A 25,948-nucleotide genomic window follows, 5' to 3' on the forward strand; every position below is an offset into this window, starting at 1 on the left:
TTTTTACCATTGGTTCTCTATGATTCAAACAGAAGCATACAAAAAGCCCTGACCTTCATTCATCAAAGAGATTATAAAAGACTGTAATTTATTGGGTGCTAGCAGCAAGAATCATTTTAAATTGTACTGATGTCTGTCACTCGTAAGCAGTTTAACGCTATTTGTCTCGGTTGGTTTTTCCTTGAGTGTGAGTTGGCAGGAGCTCGACGGCTGATTCCACATCTTTTAAACTTTAGTGAAGCTAGCCTCTCGTCATTCTTGTTGATTTATAGATGGTTTTGCCGGTCAGTTTGACGACTCCCAACGACAGTAATGTAGCTGACTGAAAAACCATTCTCTGTTTCTTTAAATTGTGAATGTGTTTTATTCAGTCAAAAAACCCAGCAGACTATAGATTTAAAAGCAGGAGTTTCATTCAGTTTTTTTGTGTCATAACAGCAGACATATTTGGTATGTGCTGCCACCGTTGGGATTTAAACCACAGGAGGTAGTGGCAGTGCTCTGCTGTATTCTGTGTCTGCAGGTCTTATCTAAATTAAACTCCCTATACCAACAATAGGCTGAGCTTTGTGTTTTGCTGCTGCTGTACAGTATATTGTCACACTCCTTTCATCAAGTTGCAGCTGTATCCTTGAGCTGGTTTGCTTTTCTTTGGAGGAGTTTAATGCTCATATATGTTCGACTGCACTTCTCCTGAAAACTGTGGCAGGGTTGATTTTAAAGTATCGTATAAAGCAGTGACTTAAAACACGTTTTTATGTACATAAGAGTTTAATGATACTCTGTTCTTGTTGTTTTATCTTATACGTCTGTCTGAGTTCATTATGTTTTCTTAACCCTTAAACAGGCAATGTGCACCAGGAGATACAGACTCTTTAACACTCTGTTAAGAGCATGATTAGTTAAGGTGGTTGTTTAATTGTATATGCCTTGTCCTTTTTCTAATTAGTTAATAAAAATAATAATGATTATAATAACTACAATAATAATAATAATAAACTTTATTTATAGAGCACCTTTCGTACAAGCTCAAAGTGCTTTACAGAATAATATAGAATGAAACAACTGCAAATAAAACAGTAAAAAAGAGAGTTAGTAAAATTAGACAATAAAAAAAAAACGTATTCAGTGAAAATCAGTTAAAATGACATTAATTAAAAGCCAAATTAAATAAATATGTTTTCAGCTGTTGTTTAAAACTGTTCATAGAGCTGACATTTCTTTTAGCTTTGGGTAGACTATTCCATAATTGTGTGCTTCCTATTTTCTTATGGGCATAATTGTGTATATTTAAAAACCCAGCTGTGGACGATCTGAGATCACTGTTGAAAAAGAGAATTGGTTTAACTGGATTGGTAGAATTGAAGCTTGTTGGTAGGGCTATACTTTGATAGAAATGATAAGAATCAGTTTAGAAACTAGAATGTATGATATTATTGACAAGGGAAAGCATGAATGTATTACTTCTCTTTAAGGAAATGTTTACTTAGGTGCAAATGAGATAACTAGTAACATCAGAATTAATTTTCACATCTCATTTTTCAATGTTGTCTGTTTTAAGGGTTAAAGGAGGCCTGCAGGTACATCGAGCACCAGAATCTCAGCATTTCTATCTCAAAGTGGTCAGTGGTGACAAAAGTGACAACGCCGGGCTTGTTCGAATCCTTTTGTGTGTGTGTGTGTGTGTGTGTGTGTGTGTGTGTGTGTGTGTGTGTGTGAACATAAAGGGAGTCATTACACCAGCCACACAGCCCACATTACATAAAGCAGGCAAGCCAGAGCCCATAAGACCATGAGCAGGTTGTGATAAATCAGAGCTCTACCTTTTTTCTTTTTTTTTTTAAAGAGAGGTGAGCGAGAGAGGCTCGAACGTTTGTTGCACAAGCCAAAAAATGCAACAGAAAAGAATATAAAGAGCTCAAACTTTCATTTAGTTAGTAATGTACAGAGTGAGATATTCATATTGTCATAAATGTCTTAAGTGATGAATGTGGTTTGTTCTGTTAAAAGTCAAACCTTCAAGTTATGAGGTGACTGCGACATCAAATTTGGGGAAATCTTTAAAAAACTGAACGTTCTTGTGCAACTCACAATCATGGACTTTATCATCACCTCAAAGAAAAAACGGCTATTCTCTGGTTTTGGTTCTTCAGTTTAAAAAAAAAAAGACATTCACACACAGAGTGATTCATGAGGATGGTGGTTAGACATTTAGATGAAGTCTGGAAATTTTTTGAGCATATTGATGATAAAGTTGAGTGGAAACTTTGCTTTAGGTGGAAAGGAGTCATTTACAGTGAAGACATGATGACACTTAAGGGAAAACAATGACAAACATGAATGAGAGTCAGATTAGCAAATATGCATCCTTATCTAGAAGTGTTTTAACTTTATAAAATATCACTATATTATTCTTACAGTGTTGATTTTCATATCATCCTCCAGCCCTGAAGAAATCACTAATAATCTTACAATACTCCTGAAAGTGTTTTTATTCTTATATGCTGGTGCCTGTCACACATGCTAAATCAGTTCCAGCTGTTCATTTTCTTCATTGTGTCCCTTTTTTTAACATTATTGCATCTTTACTAAAGTTAAATATGGTGTATAAAAGATCCAGCAGCCTGACCATCACACAACCTGAGCCTCCAGTTTAAACCCAGCACATGTCCTCTAGTGAACCTGATTTATAAATGTTTGTTTGGCTGTCCCCGTTAGATCACCACGGTCATTGATAAAGACTACAAGAACTGTGTGGATGCTTCAAGGGCAACTTTCAACTTAGATTAGTGCGTCACAGAGGTTTTATTCTGGTAACAGTCATACATGTTGTATTAGCCATGGTCTCGTCCTCAGTTGGAGCGCGGGGTGGCCAAGCACATTTTCCTCCTCTTAGGCTCCATTTCGACTGGCGCCATGTGCAAATGCAGTTTGTTAAGCAGCTGATTGCAAAAAGGACTCAACTGTGGATCTCTGTGTAAATGTGCGCACTCCTGCGTCACACACATTATTCATTCATCAGCACTGTTAAACACGTCTCAGTGTTTACTGGTGTGAATCCACAGAGCAGCACTGTGGCATCTGTGTTTTGGACTTGGCTTTGTATTTTGTTCTCGCTGTTGGCCCTGACTCCCCAGGGCTCTCTGGGTCTATTAATACCAGCTTGCTCTAAAAATACAGAGGACTGTGTGACCCAGTGGGACTTAGGGCCCTATGATTTCCGCGATGCAGAAAACACAGAATTAGATTTTTTTAAAATTGAATCTACTTTAAAATGCTGAATATCTTGGAATTTGCTGAAATTTAGATGCAATTTATAAAATAATCTGGGTTTTCTCTGCAGCACCAATGCATTTTTTTCACAGTGCCTAAACTACATGAACAGAAAAAAACTGCTTACAGTCTCTAACACGTTCTGGTGTCATTTAAGGACACGCTGCCGCTGCAGCTCATGTTGCTGCAACTCATGCTGATGAGCTGCTGCAGCTCATCATGCTGTTGCAGTTCAATGCTGCAGTTTCTGTCTTCTGATGTCTATGTCTGAGGGCAACGATCTGAGGTAAAAGCTGGAGCGGTCTGTCTTTTTATGTCTGAAAGTGGATTGAACTGAAGGGATTTCGGGGGTTTGTGGAGGAGGCAAAACAGACTGTTGACAGAGTGGATTGAACTCTGAGACTGTGGGACCACACACACACACACACACACACACACACATACACACACACACACAGACCCCTATTGAAAACTGAATCAAGTTGTGGTCTATCTGTTTTAGCAGTACTGGTTTCTGTTGATGCATATTTCATTGCTACTTTAAATGTGCCTTCCTGTTTCATATACTGAGCTATTTTCTTTCTGTTTTATGAATATTATTTATCAGACATGACTCTTGACTGGCACCCCCTCTTGAATTAAAAGTGTCACACACACACACACACACACACACACACACACACACACACACACACACACAGAGTCATGTCGATGAGGCCCTCTGATACAACTAAGGCTATTTTTTATGGCGCGCAGTGCGATCACTCACAAAAATGTGAGGGATTACTTCAGGCCGCAGTGCTTACATATCTGTTTCACTTCTTCAAACTAATGTCTGAGTTTGTGTGTGTGATTGTACTCTGTGTTGAAGCACTTTGCTTTGATTAAAAAAATAGTGCAATGTTGTGTGGCGTCATTCGCACACAGTAGGGTCCAACAATGGGAAAGCGGTTTCAGACTATTGGACCCTACTGTGTATTCATTTCATTCGATTACATTTTAAATACTTTCTTATTGAATTGATTAAATTCTGGAAAAAATTAAACAGATTTTATAGGGCCTTTAGGACTAAATGGGAACTCCGCTTCTTTAATGACACACATACCCACACACAGGCACAACAGCTTCTTTAAAATGTTGTTTAAAAAAAATTCTGACCTGCATTATTCTTACAGAATTGACCACGGATTTACACTGAAAACCTGGAAACAACCGACCGAAGTGTTTCTTAGAATACATCACTGGATGGTCAGCTGAGAAAAATAAGTAGAACATCAGTATTTTCCTCGCTCAAAGGCAAATACTTTTTAGCAAATTCATTTAAACCATCTAAACCTTCAGGCCTAACTGAGAACAGTTATGTTTGTTTCTATTCATGTTGAAAGAATGTAGGTACGCGTGTGTGTGTCGGCCTGGTTTTTGTGTGTGTGTGTGTGTGTGTGTGTGTGTGTGTGTGTGTGTGTGTGTGTGTGTATATGCACTTGTTATTATGCCCTAAATTAGCTTTATACGTAAAGAGCATGTGCTATGGATTTCACTCATTGAATTATTTCCCCTAATTTGCAGGGAGCAGTGATTGGACACATCTGGACAAGGTCCAACAATTAAATTTGTTTTCCAAACAACTTGTGTGAAATGTCAAATGAGAAACGAGAAACAGAGAACATATTACACCCCGACACATTTGCTGATTAGGTAACAGCTCACCTTTTGTGTAAACAAATGACGAGTGTTGAATGATTTATGAAGGATTTGATATTACAAAAAACAAATGAAGTTCACTTATCTTCTTTTACAGCAGCAACATGTTTAATCGTTTAACATTAGGCAATAAGACCAAACAGTGTACATCAGGGCTTGGATATAATCATATTTCTGTTCAGTTTCTCTGTTGGCTCTCTAGACACAAACTGTCTGGTTGGTTTGTTTGTGAGTTTATACAAACAAATGACAGAGAAACAGCCAATTAGGTCATTTCTTTGAACAGTTATTTATATATATATATATTCTTTTTTTTTTTAAAGCTTTCGTTACTGAGACTGAGAGGGGAATGTTCGTGGCGTACAACAACATTTTGATTTATGCATAAGACAGATAAACTTTTATGGACCACAATACACTGTTGAGCAGATTTTGTAAATAAGGCAAGAATACACTACTGCTGAGAATCAACAGAGAGCTGAAAAAGCTAACAGTGACTGCTGGTGGATGGGCCAATATTACACAACTGTGCCAGATGAGATATAGTGTATGTATGTGTTTAGACTTAGAAGACCATAGTTATGTGTTACTCCGTATCAAAATATTTGCGTCGATTAATAATCAATCAGTGTATTTTATAACATAATCAACAGTTGGACTGGATTCACTCAACTGGATATATTTTGGATATTTGATGAATATTGTGCATCATGATCTTTGCCTAATGAAGTTTCCTATTATAGTACACTGAGATTATTTTAAATTGATAATTCAAGTAAGAGCCACTATTCCAGTTAGTCCATATCAGCTGTGTATCACTACCATAGACCTCATTTTGGGGGGCACAGGGGATCTTTAGGGGCAGATAGCAGGTCAACAGAATATACCACATAGAAGTGGTCTACATCATCTGAAAGCTGTGACCCTAACCTGATAATTAATTTGAGATACAGCTCTGCACTATGTGTTGGGTTTGTCTAGTTATAAATCTGTAATAAACATTGTGTTTTGGTTAAGGCTTAAGACATTATGATGGAGGCACGTGATGGCCATGATGCTCAATTATATCTCTTAAGTTGTTTTTGGGTTGATTCCATTTAATAAATAAATAAAATAAAACATCATTACCTTAAGGAACACCATAGAAACATTCATGCTGTGATTTGGTATTAAAACTTTAGACATTTGGAGATTTCTGTCAGAATTGTGTTTTTCAGAAAGAAACTCCTCTGAATGCTCTTGGTGTCTAGTTTGTGGTTATAAAGTGTCATGAGACTATGTTGTGTTGTCTTTGACATCCCTTAAACACATTTTACCGAATGGCAAATTATTTCCATTTTATCAATTCACACACATAACTGATTATTTACTGGGTTAAGATTACTAATTTGCAGAGCAGCTGCCAGATTTGATCCAGGTTTTAATCAGCAAAGTAATCAAATACATCAGTTATTCTGCTTTGTGACAGGCTCCTAATTTCTTCTTCCACTCAGCATGACCACCAACTCCAAGAACTGTCATTGGGTAGTTGTGGCCAGGTAATGTATTGCTGTGATAAAGGCCCTCAGCATATAGTAATGTAGACTAATAGGACTTTTTCAGACATTAGTACATTTTGATATGTCACAGTAGTAAAGGCAGAGGTGTAAATCATAAAAAGTAATGTTGCACATATGTATGCTGCATACTGGCATACTGAGACACTGGAATAGATCAGAGCTATCATCAATGTTATTAGTAACACAGGTTTTCTTTCTGCCTAATAAGGCACTTGCGTGGGCATATTTATAAATTATTGGCTACTTCAAAATCTATCAGCTACAATACATAACTATTAGTCACACTTGTTACAATAAACCAAAATAATTTGGTAGTCCTGCACCCATCTGGTCACACCTTTATTATGAATTACCTGTTAAATATCACCTTAATGTAGCTGAAATAAACGTTGTGAGAAAGGATTGACATGGTTTCTTTTTCACATGTTTTTAGTAAGTAATTGGTCCACTGCTAGTCAGCATGGGTGAGCCAGGACCTTGACTAGTCAGTCTTTGTACACACAAGGTATGTCTGATTAGTCATAGGAGCCAGTGCCCTTTACATAACAAGCTAAACTGGTGTTTGTACATTTCCAAACTGCGTCAGCATGCACTTTTGCACAGTAAGACAGGTCTTTTATCAAATTTCATCCATCCATCCAGCTGTTATCTAATTATAACCACTTAATCCTTGCAGTGTTGTGGACCTATCCCAGATAACAGTGAACAAGAAATGAATGCCTTTAAAGACGAGATGATCATTTTACCACAATTTCTCACTTATCTCACTGTTTGTGAAAGGGTTAAATGGCTTAATGGCTCTGCTAAAGAAGTGCAATATGCATTTTCTTGCTGCTGATAAGTTGTTAAACCATAATGAGAAAACAACAGGAAACCCTGTTTGATACGAGAGGCTGCAGCCTTTAAGACCAGATGAAGAGCAGCAACCTTGAACACAGCTAGACTGAACATGAATGTTAAAACCTGCTTTGGCTGCAACAGTTTGACTGGATGAGGGGGAGGGAAATGGAGAAGACGTCCCTGAAGGGACATTAAGTTTGGCTTTACAACCTTGATTTTATTGCTAACTAATTGCATAGCAGCCAGGTTGATTTGATTTAATTCATCATTCAAATGTCAAGATAATTAAGTACTAATCATTTCTCAAACTCAGCAGTTACATGTCTTGTTATGTTCACGTGTTAGGATCAGGATGTACTGAATGCAGATGACACCAGTTCAGTTTTGGTTGTCCAGGCGTATCTGATTTGTCTATGCCTTTTTATAAACAAAAATGGGAGGTGGTGGCACAAAATGCAAATCACTCATGTTCACTGATCTGCATTACATAGATAAAATAGGATATACAAGTAGGTCGTGCTCATTTTGAAGAAGCTTCAAAGTAAAGATTATCAGCTCTGTGTAATCAAGATGATTTTAGTTTTAATATTGTCTTAAATTAATATCCTGAAGATTCAAATTACTTAGAAAAATCTTAATGCCTGCTCATGTCTAATCTGAAATACAGTCCTGTGCAGAAGTTTAAAGCAAGTGCGGATGCTTTCAAAATAGTTCCATGAATGGCTTTTATTAATCAATGTCTCATAAAATTCAGTTAACAGAATAAACCTAAATAAAATCAATAATATGGTGTGAGCACGCTCTGTCTTTATAACAGCAGCAGTTGGCAGGCCAGTTGTTTCCTGCATCTTGGAGAACTTGCCACAGTTCTTCTTCTGTGGATTTCGGTGTCTCAGCTGGTTCTGCCTCTTCATGTAATCCCAGACTGACTCCGTGATGTTGATATCAGGACTGTTTGGGAGCCATACCATCTGTTGCAGGACTGCTTGTTCCTCTTGTCAATCAAAATAGTGCTTTATGACTCTGGCTGAATATTTGAGGTCATCATCATGTTGCAGACTAAATTTGGGACCAATCAGACACTTCTCTGGATTATGGATACCAGTCGAAATGTCTGAAGTGCCTTAAACCTTTGCACAATACTGTAAATGGTGTATAAACAGTCATGGTTCATGGGTCTTTGTGTATACTCTTGTACTTTTCTGTAGATGTTGCAACACAAATTAGGTCTGGAGACTCTTCCAAAGAGGATATTTTGTCAAGGCTTGTAAACACCTCTATTCGAATAGAATATCTTGGCTTGAGTAGAGAAACCTGCTTTTCTGAGATCCGTGACCACATAACAGTTCAGTTAAACATTAATGTGCTAACCAAAAATTGCCATGTCATGTCAGCTCCTTGTTTAACTGTAATTGTTGAAGGGCAGATTAGTTTGAACAGTTGTAATCCTTTTCATACACTGGTGTTTACAGAATCTAAAAACCATATAAAACCTTTGAAAAGGGCTCTATGTGTTCCAAAGTCACTGTAATGACTATCAGTTGTGTTGTTCTTGTGGCTGGTTGCACCATACAGATCCCCTTTAGGTGTGTTGTAAGATGCATATAAAATATTCTACTTTGAATAATAATTTGTTTCTGATATGGTTATTCCAGAAAAAAAGTTAAATTATCTTGTTAAAATCTTTAACATTACATCTACTCTTTCTCTCATTGAGTCTATCTGAATCTATTAATATGAATTTTCCATTTCCAAAGTTTAACTGCTGAACACAAGCTGTCTCCTACTTCACTGTAAAGTTAATTTTCAGTCTATATGCACTGTTGGCTGCAAGTTTTAACATGACACTTGTGAAAGTTGAATATTGGACCAGGACTGGCTTCTTAACTATTTGTGATGTCAGAAACAAGCAGGAAACTCCAGGTCTGAAGAATGAGGTAAATGAGGAAGTGACTCAAACCTGCATTCTCTCTAATTGCTAGTAGGGGAAGACTCCACAGACTTTAAAAAGAAGTTGGATTGTATGAAAGTCATTTTGTATATTATGGTCCCATTTAGAGTAAAATAAGCAATAAAGCTTAGTAACATTGGTTACGTACATTACACAATGTCAACCCAGATTAGAATAGGAGTGTTTGCATAGCTGTCACTATTTTAGCGTGTTTTCAGTTCAGGGAATTTAATTGTAACATTTTGGTCACCTAAAAAGTCTTGTTCAGCGTTTGGTTGTACTAAAAGACCCTCTAGAGAGTCAGCTGTTCAGTTTTTCCAGTAAGTACATTTTATTTGAAGTTTTTTTCTCATTGCAAAATTAGCATCAGCAATATGACAGTTAACCATTAACTATAAATGCGCCATGCTAACCAAGCAGGCAGCTAACACTAGCATTAGGGTCAGCTCTTCCCTCTTGTCTAAATATGGTCATTTCTGGCTCCAAAAAACCAAGATGGCGACAGTCAAAATGCCAAACTCGAAGCTTCAAAATATGAGTCTACAAATCAGTGGACATCACAGTGGTTACGTCAAAACAGTCACATTGTCTCAAATAATGCTTGTAGACCCACCCTCTAAAATTAGATTTTCAATGAGCACAGAGAAACTTTCCACTGTCCGCAGATAAATATGAGAACAGCTTTCCAGTGTCAAACTCTGAACAAACAACATTCTGCACAGTGCAGCTCAAACATTTAAGTGTAGGAACAAGAAGAAAAACATATTTTTGACTGGAGGGGGACTTTAAATATAGCCTCCATACATGCAGCAGTGAGTGGGGATAATGGTATTATAAGGCCTGGCTCCAGGTTTAGAAAATATTAAAGCAAGACACAAAATTTACTTGACAGCTCAACGATTTGTACCCGCTTCAAAGTAACAGCACAAACTAGATACGACTTTTACAGGCTTTTCAGTTTGTTGATCATGTCACAGACCCCTTGATATCTACTAGATTCACTTTAGATAGGTCTATCTTTTCTTAATTGTCCACTCGAAGGTCAACGACTCACTGTGTGATTAGTCTGCCTACACTTTGTGTTGCACAAAGCAAGTGAGTCACACTTTGTCAACAGGAGCGACGTCTGACTGTCCCCATTTGAGTTAATGAATGATGAAGGCCTCAGCCAGCGAACAAGGCACCTTTCTGTGCTGACTTGAGCCGGCGTTAGTTAATGACTAATTACAGCATTGTGTTTACCATTACCTGTCAAGGTGAGTGAGTGGTACAGATGGTTCTGTTAGAGTGGGGACAGCTGACCTGTCTGAAAACGCTGTGTGCAACAGCAGAACTGTGTCATCTGCCAAAAATGGAAACCAGTGGAAAAGTTTACACGAGATCTGCATTATGTCAGCCAAATATCTAGGCTAGATGTTTTTGAACGGCCCATGATGACTGTTTTGAGCAACTATTGTTCACAAGCAACAGGTGTGGAAGGGTCTAGTTGAGACCTGCAAATACTGTTTTAATGCTCTGTGCACAAGCAGCCTTTGTGTGATAGATGGTGTAGAAACATGCGTACAACCAGTTTTTGGACTGCAAAAACATTCTTCAACACACGGAGAAGTTTACCCCAGTTACAAAGGTTAAAATCAGGAGCTTAAGGTTATGGACATCAGCTTGAATGAAGCCGTATGTGCAGGGAAGTTGCCACTTTTCTAAAAGTTGAGCTTAAATCCTACACAGTTCTCAAAACTATTTTTATCCTCTAATTTTACCAGTAAAACAAGAAGCAGAAAGTGGTGATGTGAGGCATAGGCTTCGTCATCTGGGCTCTCAGGTCACACTAAAATGGATTAAAGGCAAATGTGGGTAATGCTGATAAACCCTCAAGGTTTGGTGGTGTGTCTAAATAGGCCTAAACAAAAATGTATCATGAGCCAGTAATAAGTTGTGTGCTTAAACTCAAAATGTGTGAAACTGAGAGAATGAGTCTGTGTGAGTGAGCGAGCGAGGGAGGGAGAGACAGGTATTGCTACAGACACTGTTGTGGAATGTGTGGTGGAGTTTTTGTGGTTTGCAAAGTGTTTGGTAGGGGGAGGGACCTAAAACGCTGCTGAGCTACTTCTTAGTTGCAGGTCCCTCCCTTAGTTCAAACTCATTCTTTGCTTTCTTTCCCTTAAAGGGATAGTTACCTCAGAGTGTCTCTGGCCTTACTCCCTTATCAATCTTGTGGCTTCTTCTCTCTTTGCTCATGAGGTTGATGTTGACCCACCGGCTGAGAACGCATACACTAACAGATAGCACTGACTGTAAAGGTTGCTATCTGCCTCCACTGATGATATTACTCTCTTGTTGTCCCTCAGGTCCATGTGTGGTCAGTGAAGCGTCCTGGAGAGCAACATGGCAGTATGTCAGTTGAGCGTCTGGGTGAGATGAGGTGAGTGAACAGGCGGTTTTAAAGCCTAACCTGGAACCAAAGTGTGTTTCCAATCATCCATGCAGTACAGGCTCAGTGTAGAGTTTGTTTTCAGCTGAAATGGATTCAATGAAGCTATGTATTTATAATTTATAGTCAAGTACAAGTTTTCTTCTACATTTCTCAAGTCACAAAGTCAGATATGGCCTTGTGGAGAAATTTAAATGAATTAGAATTTGCCTTAAACACAACTTTCAAGGCCTGATACACAGTGTTATTCTGAAGTGCTGATTATCTTTTTTTTTCTCTCTCCATCAGTGTTGCCTGTAAGCAATGTGAGCTCCACTGACAGGCACAACTATTCTCCATACCAGACCTCCACCTCAATCACCAGCCAATCAAATGCACCCAGACAATAAACTAGCCAATCATGGCAAGCAGGTCACCGGTGACAGCCGATCTCAAATAGCCAGTGTAAACCAGCAGGCTCAGCAGCAGCAGGGCGCTGCTGGTCACCTGGGTCCAAAGGGCATAAGTGCTGGCAGCCATGGAGTCAAAACCAACCAGATTTCTCCCGGCAACCCTGGGCTGAAAGCTGTCAGCCAATCAGTGAGCGGCATCGGAGGGATGCTGAAAACCAAATCGAAGCGGGAGCGGAGTGTCTCCATTGACTCTGGTGATTCAAGAAATGCCATTCCTCCAGCCCTGGAGACAGATGCCAAAGGAGGTAAGGTGCACATGTACAGAGAAAACTGAGTCAGAGTGTTGGACATATAGACTGTATGTGTCTGTTCGACATATGCAGAAGTTCACTTCCTTTACCTTCCTATCAGCCCAATCTTTACCCGAAATACAAGATTACGAGCATTCACCTCCTCCACAGCAGGAAGTGAATGTAAGGACTGAGAGGACAGAAGAACTTGTTTTCTCTCTTGCTGAAATGCCCTGACCTTTCAGTGAAGCGTCAGAATTTCCCCCTGGCTTTTGATAGTTCTGCCATGCCTGTGCTGCAGTGACGTGTCTTAGATGAAAAAGCATCAGGGTTTTCTGTAGTGCTCTGAAAGAGACAGAGATAGGTCATGAGGTTGTGAAAATTTAGTAAGCCTAGAGAGGTTGTTGTTGTTGTTTGTAAAACAAGAGATGCTGAGTGGGTGGAAAGACTTTAAGTTCCTTTTTGATTAGTGTCTCAGGCAACACTGTTCATGTATTTCATTTGCATTTGTTTGCTGTTGGGTTTTTTTTGGTGTTCACGTGAGTGTTATGGTTGCAGATGACATTTATATGAATTTGTGAAACTCATCTGGGCTTCCTGTACATGACTGGAACCTCCTCTTCCTAACACACACACACACGCACACACACACACACACACACACACACACACACGTACACATGTTTGTATAGCTATTCTAGTGAGGACATTAATTGACATAATGCATTCCCCAGTCACTAACCCTAACCATCACAACTAAATGCTAAACCCAAACACTTACTCTAATTAGAACATAAACACAATTTAACCTCACTTCCTAGGTATATAACTTAAATTGATTCCCAAAATGCACACACACACCTTGATAGACTCAGAGGGAGTGGTGTGGTTCCTACATAGAGCTGTAAAAGCTGAAAGATGGAGAGAATGAAAGATAGGGTGGGTCTTTTGATGGAAAATCTCCTCTTGCTCCATTTAACCCCCCTCCATACACACACACACACACACACTAACACACAGACAAACACACACGTCCCTTTTCTCTCCCTCTCTCTCTCTCTTGCTCTGTCATTCCCTGTGATCTAATTTCTGCCCGTAGAAAAACAAAAGTGCATTGAAATGAAATGCAAGCCTCCCCTCGCTTTACTTCAAATCACTTTGCTGCTAAACCTGAATGGGGTCAGTGACAAATAATCTGAATATGGCAGAAGACACGGCTCAATAGCTGATTTTTCTTGTTAAGATAAACTAGTTACTATTGGCAACGAAAACATTTACAGAGAACGAGACATCAGCCCTTTCATACTGCCTCTCTGAAAGGTAGCAGTCCTCCCTCTGCTGTCCTTTCTCTGCACTGTCACTGCAAACTTCCTTCCTCCTTTACTGTACATTCAGTCTATTAAAGGTACAGTGTGCAGAATTTAGTGTCATCTAGCTGAACGTGGCTTGGCAGAAATGGAATATAATATTTGTAAGTATGTTTTAATGAATGTAAAATCACCTGAAAATAAGAATTGATGTGTTTTTCATTACCTTGGAATGAGCTCTTTATATCTACGTAAGAAGCAGATCCTCTTCCATGTAACCTGCCATGTGTCATCACCATGTTTTCGAGCCCAGAACAGACTAGGGAGGGCCTTTCATAGTTTTTCACCTGCACGCTTGTAAAGGGAAGGGTGGGGGGGGGGGTTTATTCAGTTTGTTACAATCTGCAACCTCACTGCTAGATGCCACTAAATCCTACACACTGGTGCTTTAAGTCTGCCATTACCCAAACTCATCTCATGTGTGTATTAGAAGCTTTCTGCCACAAAGTCAGTAAGATGTTGAGTTATGAGCCTGAAACATGTTCACTGATTTGTTTATAGCTTCTCTAAATGTGCGACATTTATCAAGGATCTTGCCAGTGTATTCTTCTTTCCTTTCCTGTCACCATTAGGACTTTAAACACCACAGCTGCATTTGCCACGATATGTCAGAAGTTAGTTGTGCCTTTTTTGTAACAGTAGTTTACCTTGTGTGAATGTTAATCCACGATATTATAATTACACCACATTAGAAGCTCAAAATGCTTCTCAAAACATCTGCAGATGTGAGTCAAATGCATGGCATATTGTCGTGATTACGGTTTCAAAATGCAGTGGCAAAGAAAACCGAAACCCAAGATGAACAGAACTGCAAATGACTGCACTGTTTAATACTTGTAAGTATTGTTGATAATTAAGTTTTGTCATTTTCCTTAACATTTTAGTTCATTTAATTGACATTAATAAGATGGCTCAGTTTGCTTATTTAACTAATTTCACTTTATATTATTTTTTTCTATCATATTATTTTGCTTCTTTATAGCTTAATAGCTGCTTTGTCATGACAGTGCAGTCACAGCTGAAGGAGCATGTATGCAAAAGAGATGGTTCACATATTACTGCATGAGCCTGGGTGTCACCTCTCAGGCTGCCAGTATTTTCAAAAATTATTTAAATTTGCTTACAGAGAGTTGATCTGTTAAACATAGTCCATAATGTTACATGACATGACTATAGTACATTTTCCAAACATCACATTATAGTGTTTCCCACAGGACAGGCATCTATTTGTGGTGGTGTGGTCCTCAGCTCATTTTTGATTCTCCCCAAATGAGAAAATGATCGCTCCCCCTCACAGTTTGTCACCGGCAACGTAAGGAACATCCTCAAAGCCACATAAACATTAGGGAAGACTAACTGCAGGCCAAACTTCAACATGGTTTTCAGCATATTTGAGGGTGACTTGTCTGTTTCAGCCAACATGAAGGATCGGAACTGCAGACACTTAAAACACGCTGTTCCGCCTACGGGACGGACCGGAAGTTGGGAGGTAGCGACAAGTTCTTCTGAATGTTTTAAACACCAACCCTTAAACATATATATTCATGTCGTACATTGTTACATTGAAAGCTTAGATTCTCCTGATTCATTCAAGACCACTCATGAATTATATGGTTGCTCACAGCTGTAATAGTATTAGCGGTTAGCTCGGCTAACCACTCCGCTAAAGTAAGCTAACAGCTATAATGCTACATACCTTCAAAGTCTTCTCTTTATCCACAGCGATCATCTTATGACTCAGGACTTTCTGTACAGCTCGCCAAGTATCCATTCTGGTGAAATATGAAATCCGTTTCCATAAAACCGAAATATTTTCCTCAATATGTCCATGTATTTAGTCCAACACGTAAGGAAACAGACACGGAACAAACCATATACGGTCCCTTTCCCGACACTGCATCTGTGGGACACGTGACTGTTTTGTTTACGTCCGTGAACTCCTCCTGTTTCATACACACCACACACCAGCAGATAGCCTCTAGCAAAGACATATGTGTCTATCTTCGTCTGTCTGTCTGTCTGTCTGTCTGTCTATCTTCTTCTTCTTCTTCTTCTTCTTCTTCTTCTTCTTCTGGCCGACCAGGTGAATTAAGTGCGTCTTCTTTGGTTTTATTGCCGCCACCTACTGCCCCGGAATTGTAACGACAAGCTGCATTCACAGACAGAGTCCCATTACTATGCTTTTATGAGCGAGGTCGAGCGAGCCAAAAGCCGAAAAATCTATTCGTGGCGGACGTAATTCTTTCGTGGCGGGCCATGAATGTGTGGGAAACACTGCATTATATTGTGGCTAATTACTGTTTGTAATGGACCATTTGTATTTCCATTCATGTTCGGATTTAAAGTGATTGATTACATTTGTCAAAGCAGCTGTAAGCTGGAATCCAATCATTTGTAAGACAAAGTGCATTAGACAGAGTAGTACAGTAGCCTCTAGCTCTGGAAAATACAGTGGTTGGTTGTGCCTATTAGAGTGAACAATAAAAACAGAGACACTGGTAAAACCTTTTAAAGGAAGAGTACTATGACAGTTGTTATCCATATGTTGATGTGTGTGTCTTATCCCCTAGAGGGTGTTATGCGGAGTAAGCGGCGCTGTGTTCTGGAGAAGAAACAGCCATATAGTGGGGGTGAATGGTGCTCTGGACCTGACACGGAGGAAGATGAAGACAAGCCACACACTGCAACCCACCGTGAGTCTGTTTACATAGAGGGTGAATGTAGAACAGCCCTAAATAACAAATGGTGTACTAATTAAGTACAAATTCCACTTCTCAATTGTATTTAAATTGAAAACAACAGGTTAAAGCCATAAATTATCCATAGCTGTTCACATCCTGCACACACATACACTGAAAGGAAGAAGATGAGAGCTTGGAATGCCATATGATCCCTTTCCACTGATTTGACTTTACATGTGGTTTAGCTCCATCTAGTGTTAAGATGCTGTAGCCAAAAATATGTACTGGTATTGCAAGTGAACACCAAGATATCATTTGAGACCAATTAAACCATTGTGCTGATGATTTTTCTCAGGGGAGCCAGGGCTTGCAGGTCCTGTCCAAGGGCTTCCTGATCGCCTGTCCGCAGGGCCCATGTCTGAACCTGTGGGTCCTGTACTGAGTTGTGGAGTGGGATCAGGGTTAAAGGCAGAGCCACCTCAGTCTTCACAGCAAGTGGTGTATGTTTTCACAACCAGCCTAGCCAACAGGTATGAACTATGTACAGATCTGACATGCAAGTTTTTTTAATAGCAATAATCCAATGATGATTCACCTGCCAGAAGTTATTTCCATTAACTGAAAGTAGAGATGTCTACATTTTATTCATCTTATAAACCAACTTTGAGTGGTCTTTACGACTACTCAAAGGAGCAATTTGGGGTTAAGTGTCTTGCCCAAGGACACATCGACATGTGGACTTTCAATTGGAGGACGACCGCTCTACCTCCTGAGCCACAGCCACCCCCTACACTTTTATATGTTTTTTTAAATCTCAAAACTGAATTATATGATTGTAATGTAATGTAATCTAATTTGTAATATTGATATTTTACTTTGACAGTGCTGCAGAGGCGGTGTTGAAAGGACAGTCTGATTCCATCCTTCTGTTTCACCAGCAAAATGTTCCATGCAACAAGTTGGAGCAGGTCAGACATTTACAGGTCACTGGCAATTCATACAAAATTTCATGTTTTTGTCAACCCTGTATCATGGCAGAATAAAAGTGTTTTCCTCAGTAAAGAAAACAGGTGCATGTGGGAAGGGTAATTTGTTTAGCTATTTTGGTCTCACATACTTCTTTGTTCCTGTTTTCATCAGCAGTTGTTGCTGCTGTGAATGTTTTTACCAAAAAAGTGAAGTGCACTATGAGTTGTTTTGGAAAATTATTTTAAATCGAAAGATGCTATTTATAATAATAAAGTACCGTAAATTCCGGACTACAGAGTGCACCGGATTTTAAGCCGCAGGTGTCCCACGTTGTAATATGAGATATTAGCTAGGGTTGGTCCGATCGGCGATGCCTGACAGCCATCACGCAACCCCCCCCCCCTCACCCCCCTCCTCTGAACACACATTTAGGGCGCACTAGGCAATCGTACCGTGCCCAAGCACGTTTGCCCCCTAAAGTCCGGATTATTTGGCTAGTGTGAGTGCAAGTGTACCCTGCTTGAGGGAGGCAATTTTCCAGGGAATCCCGGGAAATCGACGATTTGATAAGGCAACACTAGCTGAGCCCTGGTCATTTCAAGCAACACTAAATGTAACTAGGAGACATTATGCATATGGGTTCCCAATCCGACCATTTTTTGTGTATTATTTTGTCATTATTAAGTAACTAAATTTATGTCCATGGACATTATAATGAATAGGCTACAGGCTTAATATTAGTTTGCATCCAGCGTGCTGCGTGGACTTCATTACATCTGCTGCTTATCAAATGGTACGTTTATTGTCTGTGACTGTGACCCTAATAAAAGTAATATTTTACAAATCTGCATTATATAAACTAACGAAATTCGTTAAAGTAAGTCATTTGGCGACTTCTAAGTCATTAAACTAAGTCTTACTTTTACTGGAGTAATCTACCTCATTCGCACCTGTCATTGTACGTCTTGTATTGGAAAACTTTTAATTAAAACCTACTGAGCGAACTCTCCCGTTCTCTCCTATGAACGAGTCGGACAACAACGTGTATCAAACATGAAGCAAAGTGAAAAAATAATAAAGTACGTAACAGCCGCATCATATGCTTTTCTTCGAGTATTTTCCTTGTTGATGAGAGTGAGTACAAATGACTGATTTACAATAATAAAGTGCGCTTGATTTATCACACAATTTCATTGGACCTCTGTGAACTGCTCATCAATTTTATTGGTCTACTGTTACAAGGCAAAATGTTTTGGGCGCCACGAAAAAAAAAAACATGCATTAGACGCACAGTAGTATAAGCCGCAGTGTTCAAAGTGGGAAAAAAGTAGCTGCTTATAGTCCGGAATTTACGGTAATCAAGGTGAAAATGATGATGACAATGATAATGATGGGTTATAGTTAGCAATTCATGATAATAATATAAATGTAGGAATTGTAACAGCATTTTTAACAGCCTGACCTTAACCTATTTTTTTCTCCTTTTTCTCTGCCACAGGGCCACCCATCAGGGAAGCTTCCTAATCTATCTGAGAAGGTGAACTCCAGCAGCTCTCCACACACAGGCACCCCTAAATCCCAAAGTGGAACTCCTCAGCCATCCTCTGCAGGAGTTGGAGGCCCTTTGCATCCTGCAGGAACACCATCATCAGCTGGACACTCAGATAATGAATCTTCTCAGATTAGACCTGGTGGAGCGTCCAGCAATAACAGCATTGCCCATAGATCAGAAGGAGGGAGCACACCCACACCTGCAGGCCCAGTCCTAGGAAATGGGGATGGGGAGGGTGGAGGGGGTATGTCCCTTCCTGTTGCTACTGTTTCTCCCTCAGGGAGTCCTTCCATCCTATCTGCACATCTACAGAGTGATACAGGCCAGAGGAGTGGCCCAGGGAACACAGATGGTCTATCCAAAGAGCAGCTGGAACACAGAGAGCGTTCTTTGCAGACGCTAAGAGACATAGAGAGGCTGCTTCTACGCAGTGGAGCAAGTGGAGGCCTTGCAGACACAGGAGGCTCTAACAACAATCCTACTAATAATCCCTCCAACCTAAATAATAACAACAATACTGACAGGAGTGCTATTCTTGAGGATAGTGAGAATGGCACTAATAACCCTGGAAATTGCAGTAGTGGTAATATGGTGTCGTCAGCCTTGACTCCAATGGGAGCAATGAAGAAATATGAAGAACCCCTCCAGTCCATAATTTCTCAAACACAATCTCTTGGTGGACCTGCCCTTGAAAGCCCTCAAATGGACACTCATCATAACCTACCACAACACCAACATCACCAGCTGTCTTCACCTGGGATTGACATGGGTCCCTTACTTGGACCAGAAGGACTGACCCCAGAGCAAATAGCATGGAGGAAACTTCAAGAAGAGTACTACCAAGAGAAGAGACGACAACAGGAAATGCAACCCACCACACATCCCCAGCACTTTAGAATGATGACTGAAATGGGCATGCATGGGGGTCCCGTGATGATGAGAGGACCCCCTCCTCCCTACCACAGCAAGTCTGGAGACCAGCCGTGGGGTCCTGGCAATATGATGGGAGGAGGAATGGGTGGAAACGCACGAATTATGGACATGCACCAGGAGGGACCTCGTGGTCCTAGATTCATAGGACAGATGCAGAGAGGTCCACCAGGGGGAGGGGGATTTCCTGGTAGTCCAGGGGGAGTTTTATCCATTGAGGGTCTAGGACCCCAAAGGCCCACTAGGCCAGGGATGATTTGGTTAGATGATATGCCCAACAACATGGGTGGTGGGGGTCCCTTTCATGGGTGCTACCCAGGTGGACCTCCTCAGCACTTGCAGGGTGACCCAGAACATCTCTTGACACGTGAGGAAATGTTTCACATCATGGAAAAACGGCAGATGCAGGGACTTACTAGGTTTGAACTTGATCGATTAGCTAAACAGCAGCAACAGGGCAACCTGGGCTCAAGAATGACAGATAATCCTGGGGTTCCTGACTTCCCCAATTTGGGAATGAGCCGGGGTCCTCCCTCCACGCGAGGTGATTCTATGGACTTTCCTGGCTCACGGGACACTATGGGCTCTCCTGGAGGGGGTCCTCAGATGAGAGACTTGGTGGATTCTCCTCTAGGGAGCAACCTTTCTATGAATATGAACCCACAGATGAATGTCCAACAACAGCATATGATTCTATCTCAGAAACTCCGAGGAGGTCCTGCAGGAGGGGGGCATTTAGGTGAAATGTTTAGCCCTGGAGAGATTTCACGAATCAGAGCTTCACAAAATGGAAGAGGAAATAAGGGAATGATCCCAGGACCAGATGGTCACTTTCAGTTTCCCAATCAAGGTCCTTTCCCTGGAGGACAGGTTGAAGGAGCCTATCTTCAACAACCTGGCCCTGAGATGTTTGGGCCTGACCAGCAGGGTTCTAATCAAATGGGTACATCACGACTTAGTCATATGCCAATCACTGGAGGCCTGAGGGGAGCAGATCTTGGTCCTAGGCACCCCTCTGACCTATCAATCAATGTTCACCCACTGAACTCTCCTGCAGTGCCTCTTCCCCGTCAGCTTAAATCTCCATCCCTCAACCAAGAGCCTTCACCTCTTTTACCTTCTCCCTCTGCTCCAGGACAGAAGTCTCCTTCTCAGATCTCCTCTGCAGGGCATCATTCCGCTCTTCCCCCCGCGTCCGGTGCTGGGACTCCTTCCTCTTCTTCCATGAAGTCTCCCCAGATAATGGGGTCTTCCAACCTTGGGTTGCACTCTCCGTCTGCCTCTCCTGGACGACTCAAGTCCCCTGCCATGGCTGTGGCCTCTCCAGGGTGGCCGTCTCCTAAAACAGCACTTCCAAGTCCGGGTGGTCCAACAAGTGGGAGAGTAGTGGGCAACGGAGGAAGTAATTCCACTGAGACAGGTACGCTCTGAACACAACACGATCAGAACACACTGTTGGGATCTCTAATGTCTGATAATTATGAGTGCTGTTCTTCATTTTCTGCGACATTAACTGTTTATGTTCTTTGCAGGCCAATCTCTTCCCCCCAGGAGTTCCAACTCTACCCCCATTAGCCAGCCAGGCTCTATGAATCCTAGTATGCCATTTACTTCATCCCCTGATGCCCCTCCATCACAGAATCCTTTGTCTCTCATCATGTCTCAGATGTCCAAGTATGCCATGCCTAGTTCCACTCCTCTCTATCATGATGCAATCAAAACAATTGCTACTTCTGATGATGAGATGCTGCCAGATCGACCTCTTTTATCTGGTGTCAGCATTGGAGGTATGAACACAAGAACACACTGTGACTGTCATTTGTCCTTTGATATTTCCATGCCATTAGAGAAAGATTGAATGAATTAAGTGTTATTTCCTAGATCTGTGCTTTGCCTATAAAATCTGTCAGCTAGTCTAAACCTTCATAATATGAGTTTAGGCTACGATAATATTATTATCGTAGCCTAAACTCCAATTAATACTTCGTAAGTCTAATGTTTTGAGAAAAAGGTATATTTTAAATATTAATAGTGTTATTTTCACATGTTGGGCTTGTTTTATCACCAGGAAACATGGGGAACCCGCAGACCTCTCAGATGCTTGTCTCCCAGAGCTCCATTGGGCCCCACAGTGATCCACAAAGCCCCATGGGTATTGTAAGCCAAGGTCAGCAGCACCTGTCGCATGATGCCTCAGGACCTGTGCTTTCTTCCCCAAACCAAATGGGTATGCCTGCCATGAATTCTGCCATGATGGGAGGAGGAGCACCTGACGGACTGGGGCCCTGCAATGTTTCACCCATATCTCAGAACCAGATGGCAGGTTTTCCCCGCATGCAGCCACCATCTCATGGGCCCATGCACTCACCAATTGGAGGAATGTCGCAGAATTTCTCTCAGACTAATGAGGCTATTCTGCCACCTCAGCAGTTACACCTGTTGAGCAAAGGCCATCCTCACCAACGCCCTTCTCACCCCTCGGAGTCATTCACCTCTTTGCCCATGGGGGATGGACCGGACCTAAGTGAAGTTATACGGCCGACTCACACAGGGATCCCTGAGTTTGACCTCTCCCGTATCATTCCTTCTGATAAACCCAGTAGCACTCTTCAGTACTTCCCTAAGAGTGAGCCACATCAGAATCCACATCAGGGGCCACCATCCCAGCAACCTACTCCACAGCAGCTCCTCAAGCAGCTGTCTTCTTCTGGCCCTCCACACAACACCGGCCCTTCATCCAACCCCCACATAGCAAACCTTCAGAACATGATGGCTGAACAGCAGTTGCCACCTCACCCCTCACATGGTGGAATACGTCAAAGCATGGGTATTCTTCAGGGGAGCTCTAGGGGAATGATTTCCAGTGGAGGCATGGGCCCAATGTGCCCCCCTGGGCATATGATGGGAAGGATAGGCATGGGGCCGCAGCAGCAACTCCAGCAACAGCAAGCCATGATGGCCAACAGTCTTCTTCACCATCCCTCTAATCCATACCCTGGCATGATGTCATCCCAGCAGCACCCACACAATCTGATGGCACAGCAAAACATTATGATGATGCAGGCTAAGCAGCGAAGCATGTCAATTCCAGGGGATCCCTTTGGCCCCCAGGGTCCTCTAATGTCCCCTCAGGGACCGATGATGGCCCCTCCCCACCCACAGTCTGGTATGATGGGGCCCCAGTCTCTCAGACAGCGGGGAATGTCTCTGGACAGTCCCATTGGCTATGGCCCTGGAGGTATGGCCAATATGCCATTTTGATCCAGCCCATAAAAACTGTCATGAAAAGAAAAAAAAAGGTTACCTACCCATTGTGTCGATTTTTTTTCATCATTACTCTTGCAGTTGTTTGAAAAAAGGAATTGTAAAAACAAAAAAAAACAGTGATAATCTTCATATTTTGGATTACAACTGATTAGAAAATTGAATATTTAAAAGCACTGTAACACAGTTCAATAACAAATCTGAAGCCATTTTCTAAAATACTGTAAAATATGTATATTTCAAAGATGTGTGTATTTGTTTTGGGAACAGAGTGGCGTTCAAAAGAGGAGTGCCTCAAATTTCTCTTTGTTTTAATATCATTGATTTATTTTCTTCAACTACCAAACTGTTGTGCAAAAGGATATAACACAATTATATGTGTATATAATATATACCTGCTGTATATAAGAAGCCATTTGTGATTGTTTGCAGTTCTGTATAACAGTGTTTTACTAGAAGTCTAAAAATAGAATAATACTGATCTCTAAGGTGGTCTTAGTTTTGTTTATTGTGTTGTCATTTGATAACATGGACAAGGGGACACAGTTGCTTTAAAACATTTCAATTTTTATTCACTTCACAAAGACCAGTACTTGCAAGCAAAAACAGTTTTTGCCCAACAATCTCATTTGTTTTTAATTGGGTAAATAAATCATATTTTAAATGCAATCAAAAAAGCAGTCGCTACTATATTGTCAGAGTATTTGATAACATTGAAACACTTTCCATCATAACAAGTGAAATACTGTAGAAGACAACAGAACAGAAGCATTTTAATTACAGCTGATATTATGTAAGGGTAGCCTGGGTATACCCATGCTCTCATTCCAGCGTGATTCTACTTCGCTCAGAAAGTTAGCATGGCCACCAAGACAAAATTTTCGCCTGAGATAGGGAACCAATCACCGAACGGGGAGGCGGGCTCAAGGCGATGATGACTGTTGAGCGACTCTGTTTACATCCAGCATGGCGGCCACAGAGGTGCAAAAAAATAAATTGAAAGGCAAGTTCACTTTGAAAATAGAAGAAAAACTAAAGGCTCTGAATACGTCATCGTCTATCGTTGATATGATTGGCTGTAAGTTTGTCCAGTAGCGCACAGAAGCATTTGATCGACATTCGTTGATCCCGCCTCAAATACGAGGAAATGAACAGCTCCTCACCAGACCCTACTTCAATCTAACATGAGATTGAGACGCGTCTGGTGTTAGCCAGGCTAATGTAAGGGTGTATTAGATGAAGACGCTGCTGCTGGCAGTTGTTGCTACATCAGAAGCGGAAGGTCGACTGTGACCCTTAGTTCTGATGAAAGGCAGACAAACACGATGGCAGCCCAATTGGCAAAGCAGTTGTATTAGCTCACTGCGGAACCGCACCCCAACAAAGGCGTACAAGAAAGGATTCAGACAACAGTGTGAGAAGCCCAGGCTCTTTGTCACCCCAAGGATTTGGTGCATTAAGTAAAAAGACACACAGGTTTTATATGAGATGATTTTCAATTCGTCTAATGTTTTTATCAGTAAGGTGATGTTATATGGAAGCCAACAGAAACAAAAGACGAGAGTGATAAGTAAAGCGAGTCGAATGGCACCTTTCTTTGCTTGGCATTTCTGACTTTTGCACAAAGTAACTACTATTGCTGTGTAGCAGTAGCTCATGACAGCCAGAGGTACGAAAAAGCACACATGATTTAAGACTCTGTCGGTCAAATCCCAGTTGTTTGCATGGATACCGTACTCAGTGTTGAAACAGGAGAGCCTAGATGTGTTTGCACGTTCCTGTGTCACAGTAAGGAACACAACATTGGGTACTGACAACCCCAAACAGACCAGCCATAGTGAAATACATATTTGGTGCACTGTTCTCGGGCGACGATTTTGCATACTAGGAATAGCATGAACAATTGCCAAATACCGATCAAACCCAATGCAAGCCAGAAGGAAACTCCCACAGAGGAAGTTAAGAGTTTTCATCAGGCCCGTCAGCTTGCAGAGAAACTCCCGAAACACCCATCCGGCTGCATATTCGACTATAACAACAGGAAATGTACAAAGAAGCATCAGGTCAGCAAGGGCAAGGTGCAGCAGGTAGATCTCAGTGATGCGAAGACGGCGCCAATGTCTCAGCAGCACCGCTATCATCAAGCCGTTTCCCACCATGCCCAGCAGAAATATCAAACTGTAAAGCACAGGCTGGAACACAGTATTCAGGTCCAGGTCCTCATCATCACAGACGTTGTCTTGTTCGTAGTCAGTGTAATTCTCTTCATCGTATGGCTTTAAAATATAAAGGAGAAAAATAGTTTTAATTACCTCATCACAGTTAGGAAAATCATTTCATGTGCTGTGAAGTAATACGCAATTATAAGGTGGACTGAATTGAGCTTAATTCTGATGGTATGTTTTATTTACAATGAAATGGTAAAAAAGGAATCATGACAAGTTTTACTAATCATTTGGCTCTGTGTTTTCTGTGATTCAGCTCAGTTTTCAGACTAATTGTTAGTCAGGAAACACTAATAAACCTTTTTTTTCACTTCCCTTTTACATTAGCCTGCAGATATTGTTGGCAAGTATACCAAAACTCCCTACATTAGCTGTAACTAACTTACTTTTTTTCTCTTTTTTTTCACAGTCAGCAACTAAATAGCACTAGTGTACATTCTAAAATGCCTGTGGTAAAAAAAACAGAGGTATTAAGTAGAATGTGCAAATATTACACTTTTTTTACACTACACTTTATTACACT

The 25,948-nt window shown here is 41.0% G+C and overlaps 2 protein-coding genes across 3 annotated transcripts in view; one reads left to right on the plus strand and one right to left on the minus strand.

The window, feature by feature from the left end:
* Positions 1 to 23,975, plus strand: part of bcl9l (bcl9 like) — a 32,366-nt gene extending 8,391 nt beyond the window's left edge. Inside the window, exons 2-9 of one of the 2 annotated variants that reach the window (XM_053320542.1) lie at positions 11,673 to 11,746; positions 12,044 to 12,452; positions 16,375 to 16,497; positions 16,841 to 17,015; positions 17,369 to 17,468; positions 18,953 to 21,356; positions 21,469 to 21,723; positions 22,005 to 23,975. In XM_053320542.1, the coding sequence (XP_053176517.1) occupies positions 12,128 to 12,452; positions 16,375 to 16,497; positions 16,841 to 17,015; positions 17,369 to 17,468; positions 18,953 to 21,356; positions 21,469 to 21,723; positions 22,005 to 23,197 (4,575 nt within the window). In that variant the 5' untranslated portion in view covers positions 11,673 to 11,746; positions 12,044 to 12,127 and the 3' untranslated portion in view covers positions 23,198 to 23,975. The remainder of the gene's footprint in view (positions 1 to 11,672; positions 11,747 to 12,043; positions 12,453 to 16,374; positions 16,498 to 16,840; positions 17,016 to 17,368; positions 17,469 to 18,952; positions 21,357 to 21,468; positions 21,724 to 22,004) is intronic. The other variant, XM_053320543.1, reaches the window with a different exon arrangement.
* Positions 23,976 to 24,432: 457 nt separating this feature from the next.
* Positions 24,433 to 25,527, minus strand: LOC128359855 (C-X-C chemokine receptor type 5; the record flags this gene model as incomplete). The annotated part of the gene is made up of 1 exon (XM_053320178.1): positions 24,433 to 25,527. A coding segment is annotated over one exon (1,095 nt), but the record flags the coding sequence as incomplete, so codon positions are not given.
* Positions 25,528 to 25,948: the final 421 nt, after the last annotated feature.

This window comes from Scomber japonicus, chromosome 6 (genome assembly GCF_027409825.1).
Source record: "Scomber japonicus isolate fScoJap1 chromosome 6, fScoJap1.pri, whole genome shotgun sequence".
NCBI lineage: Eukaryota > Metazoa > Chordata > Actinopteri > Scombriformes > Scombridae > Scomber > Scomber japonicus.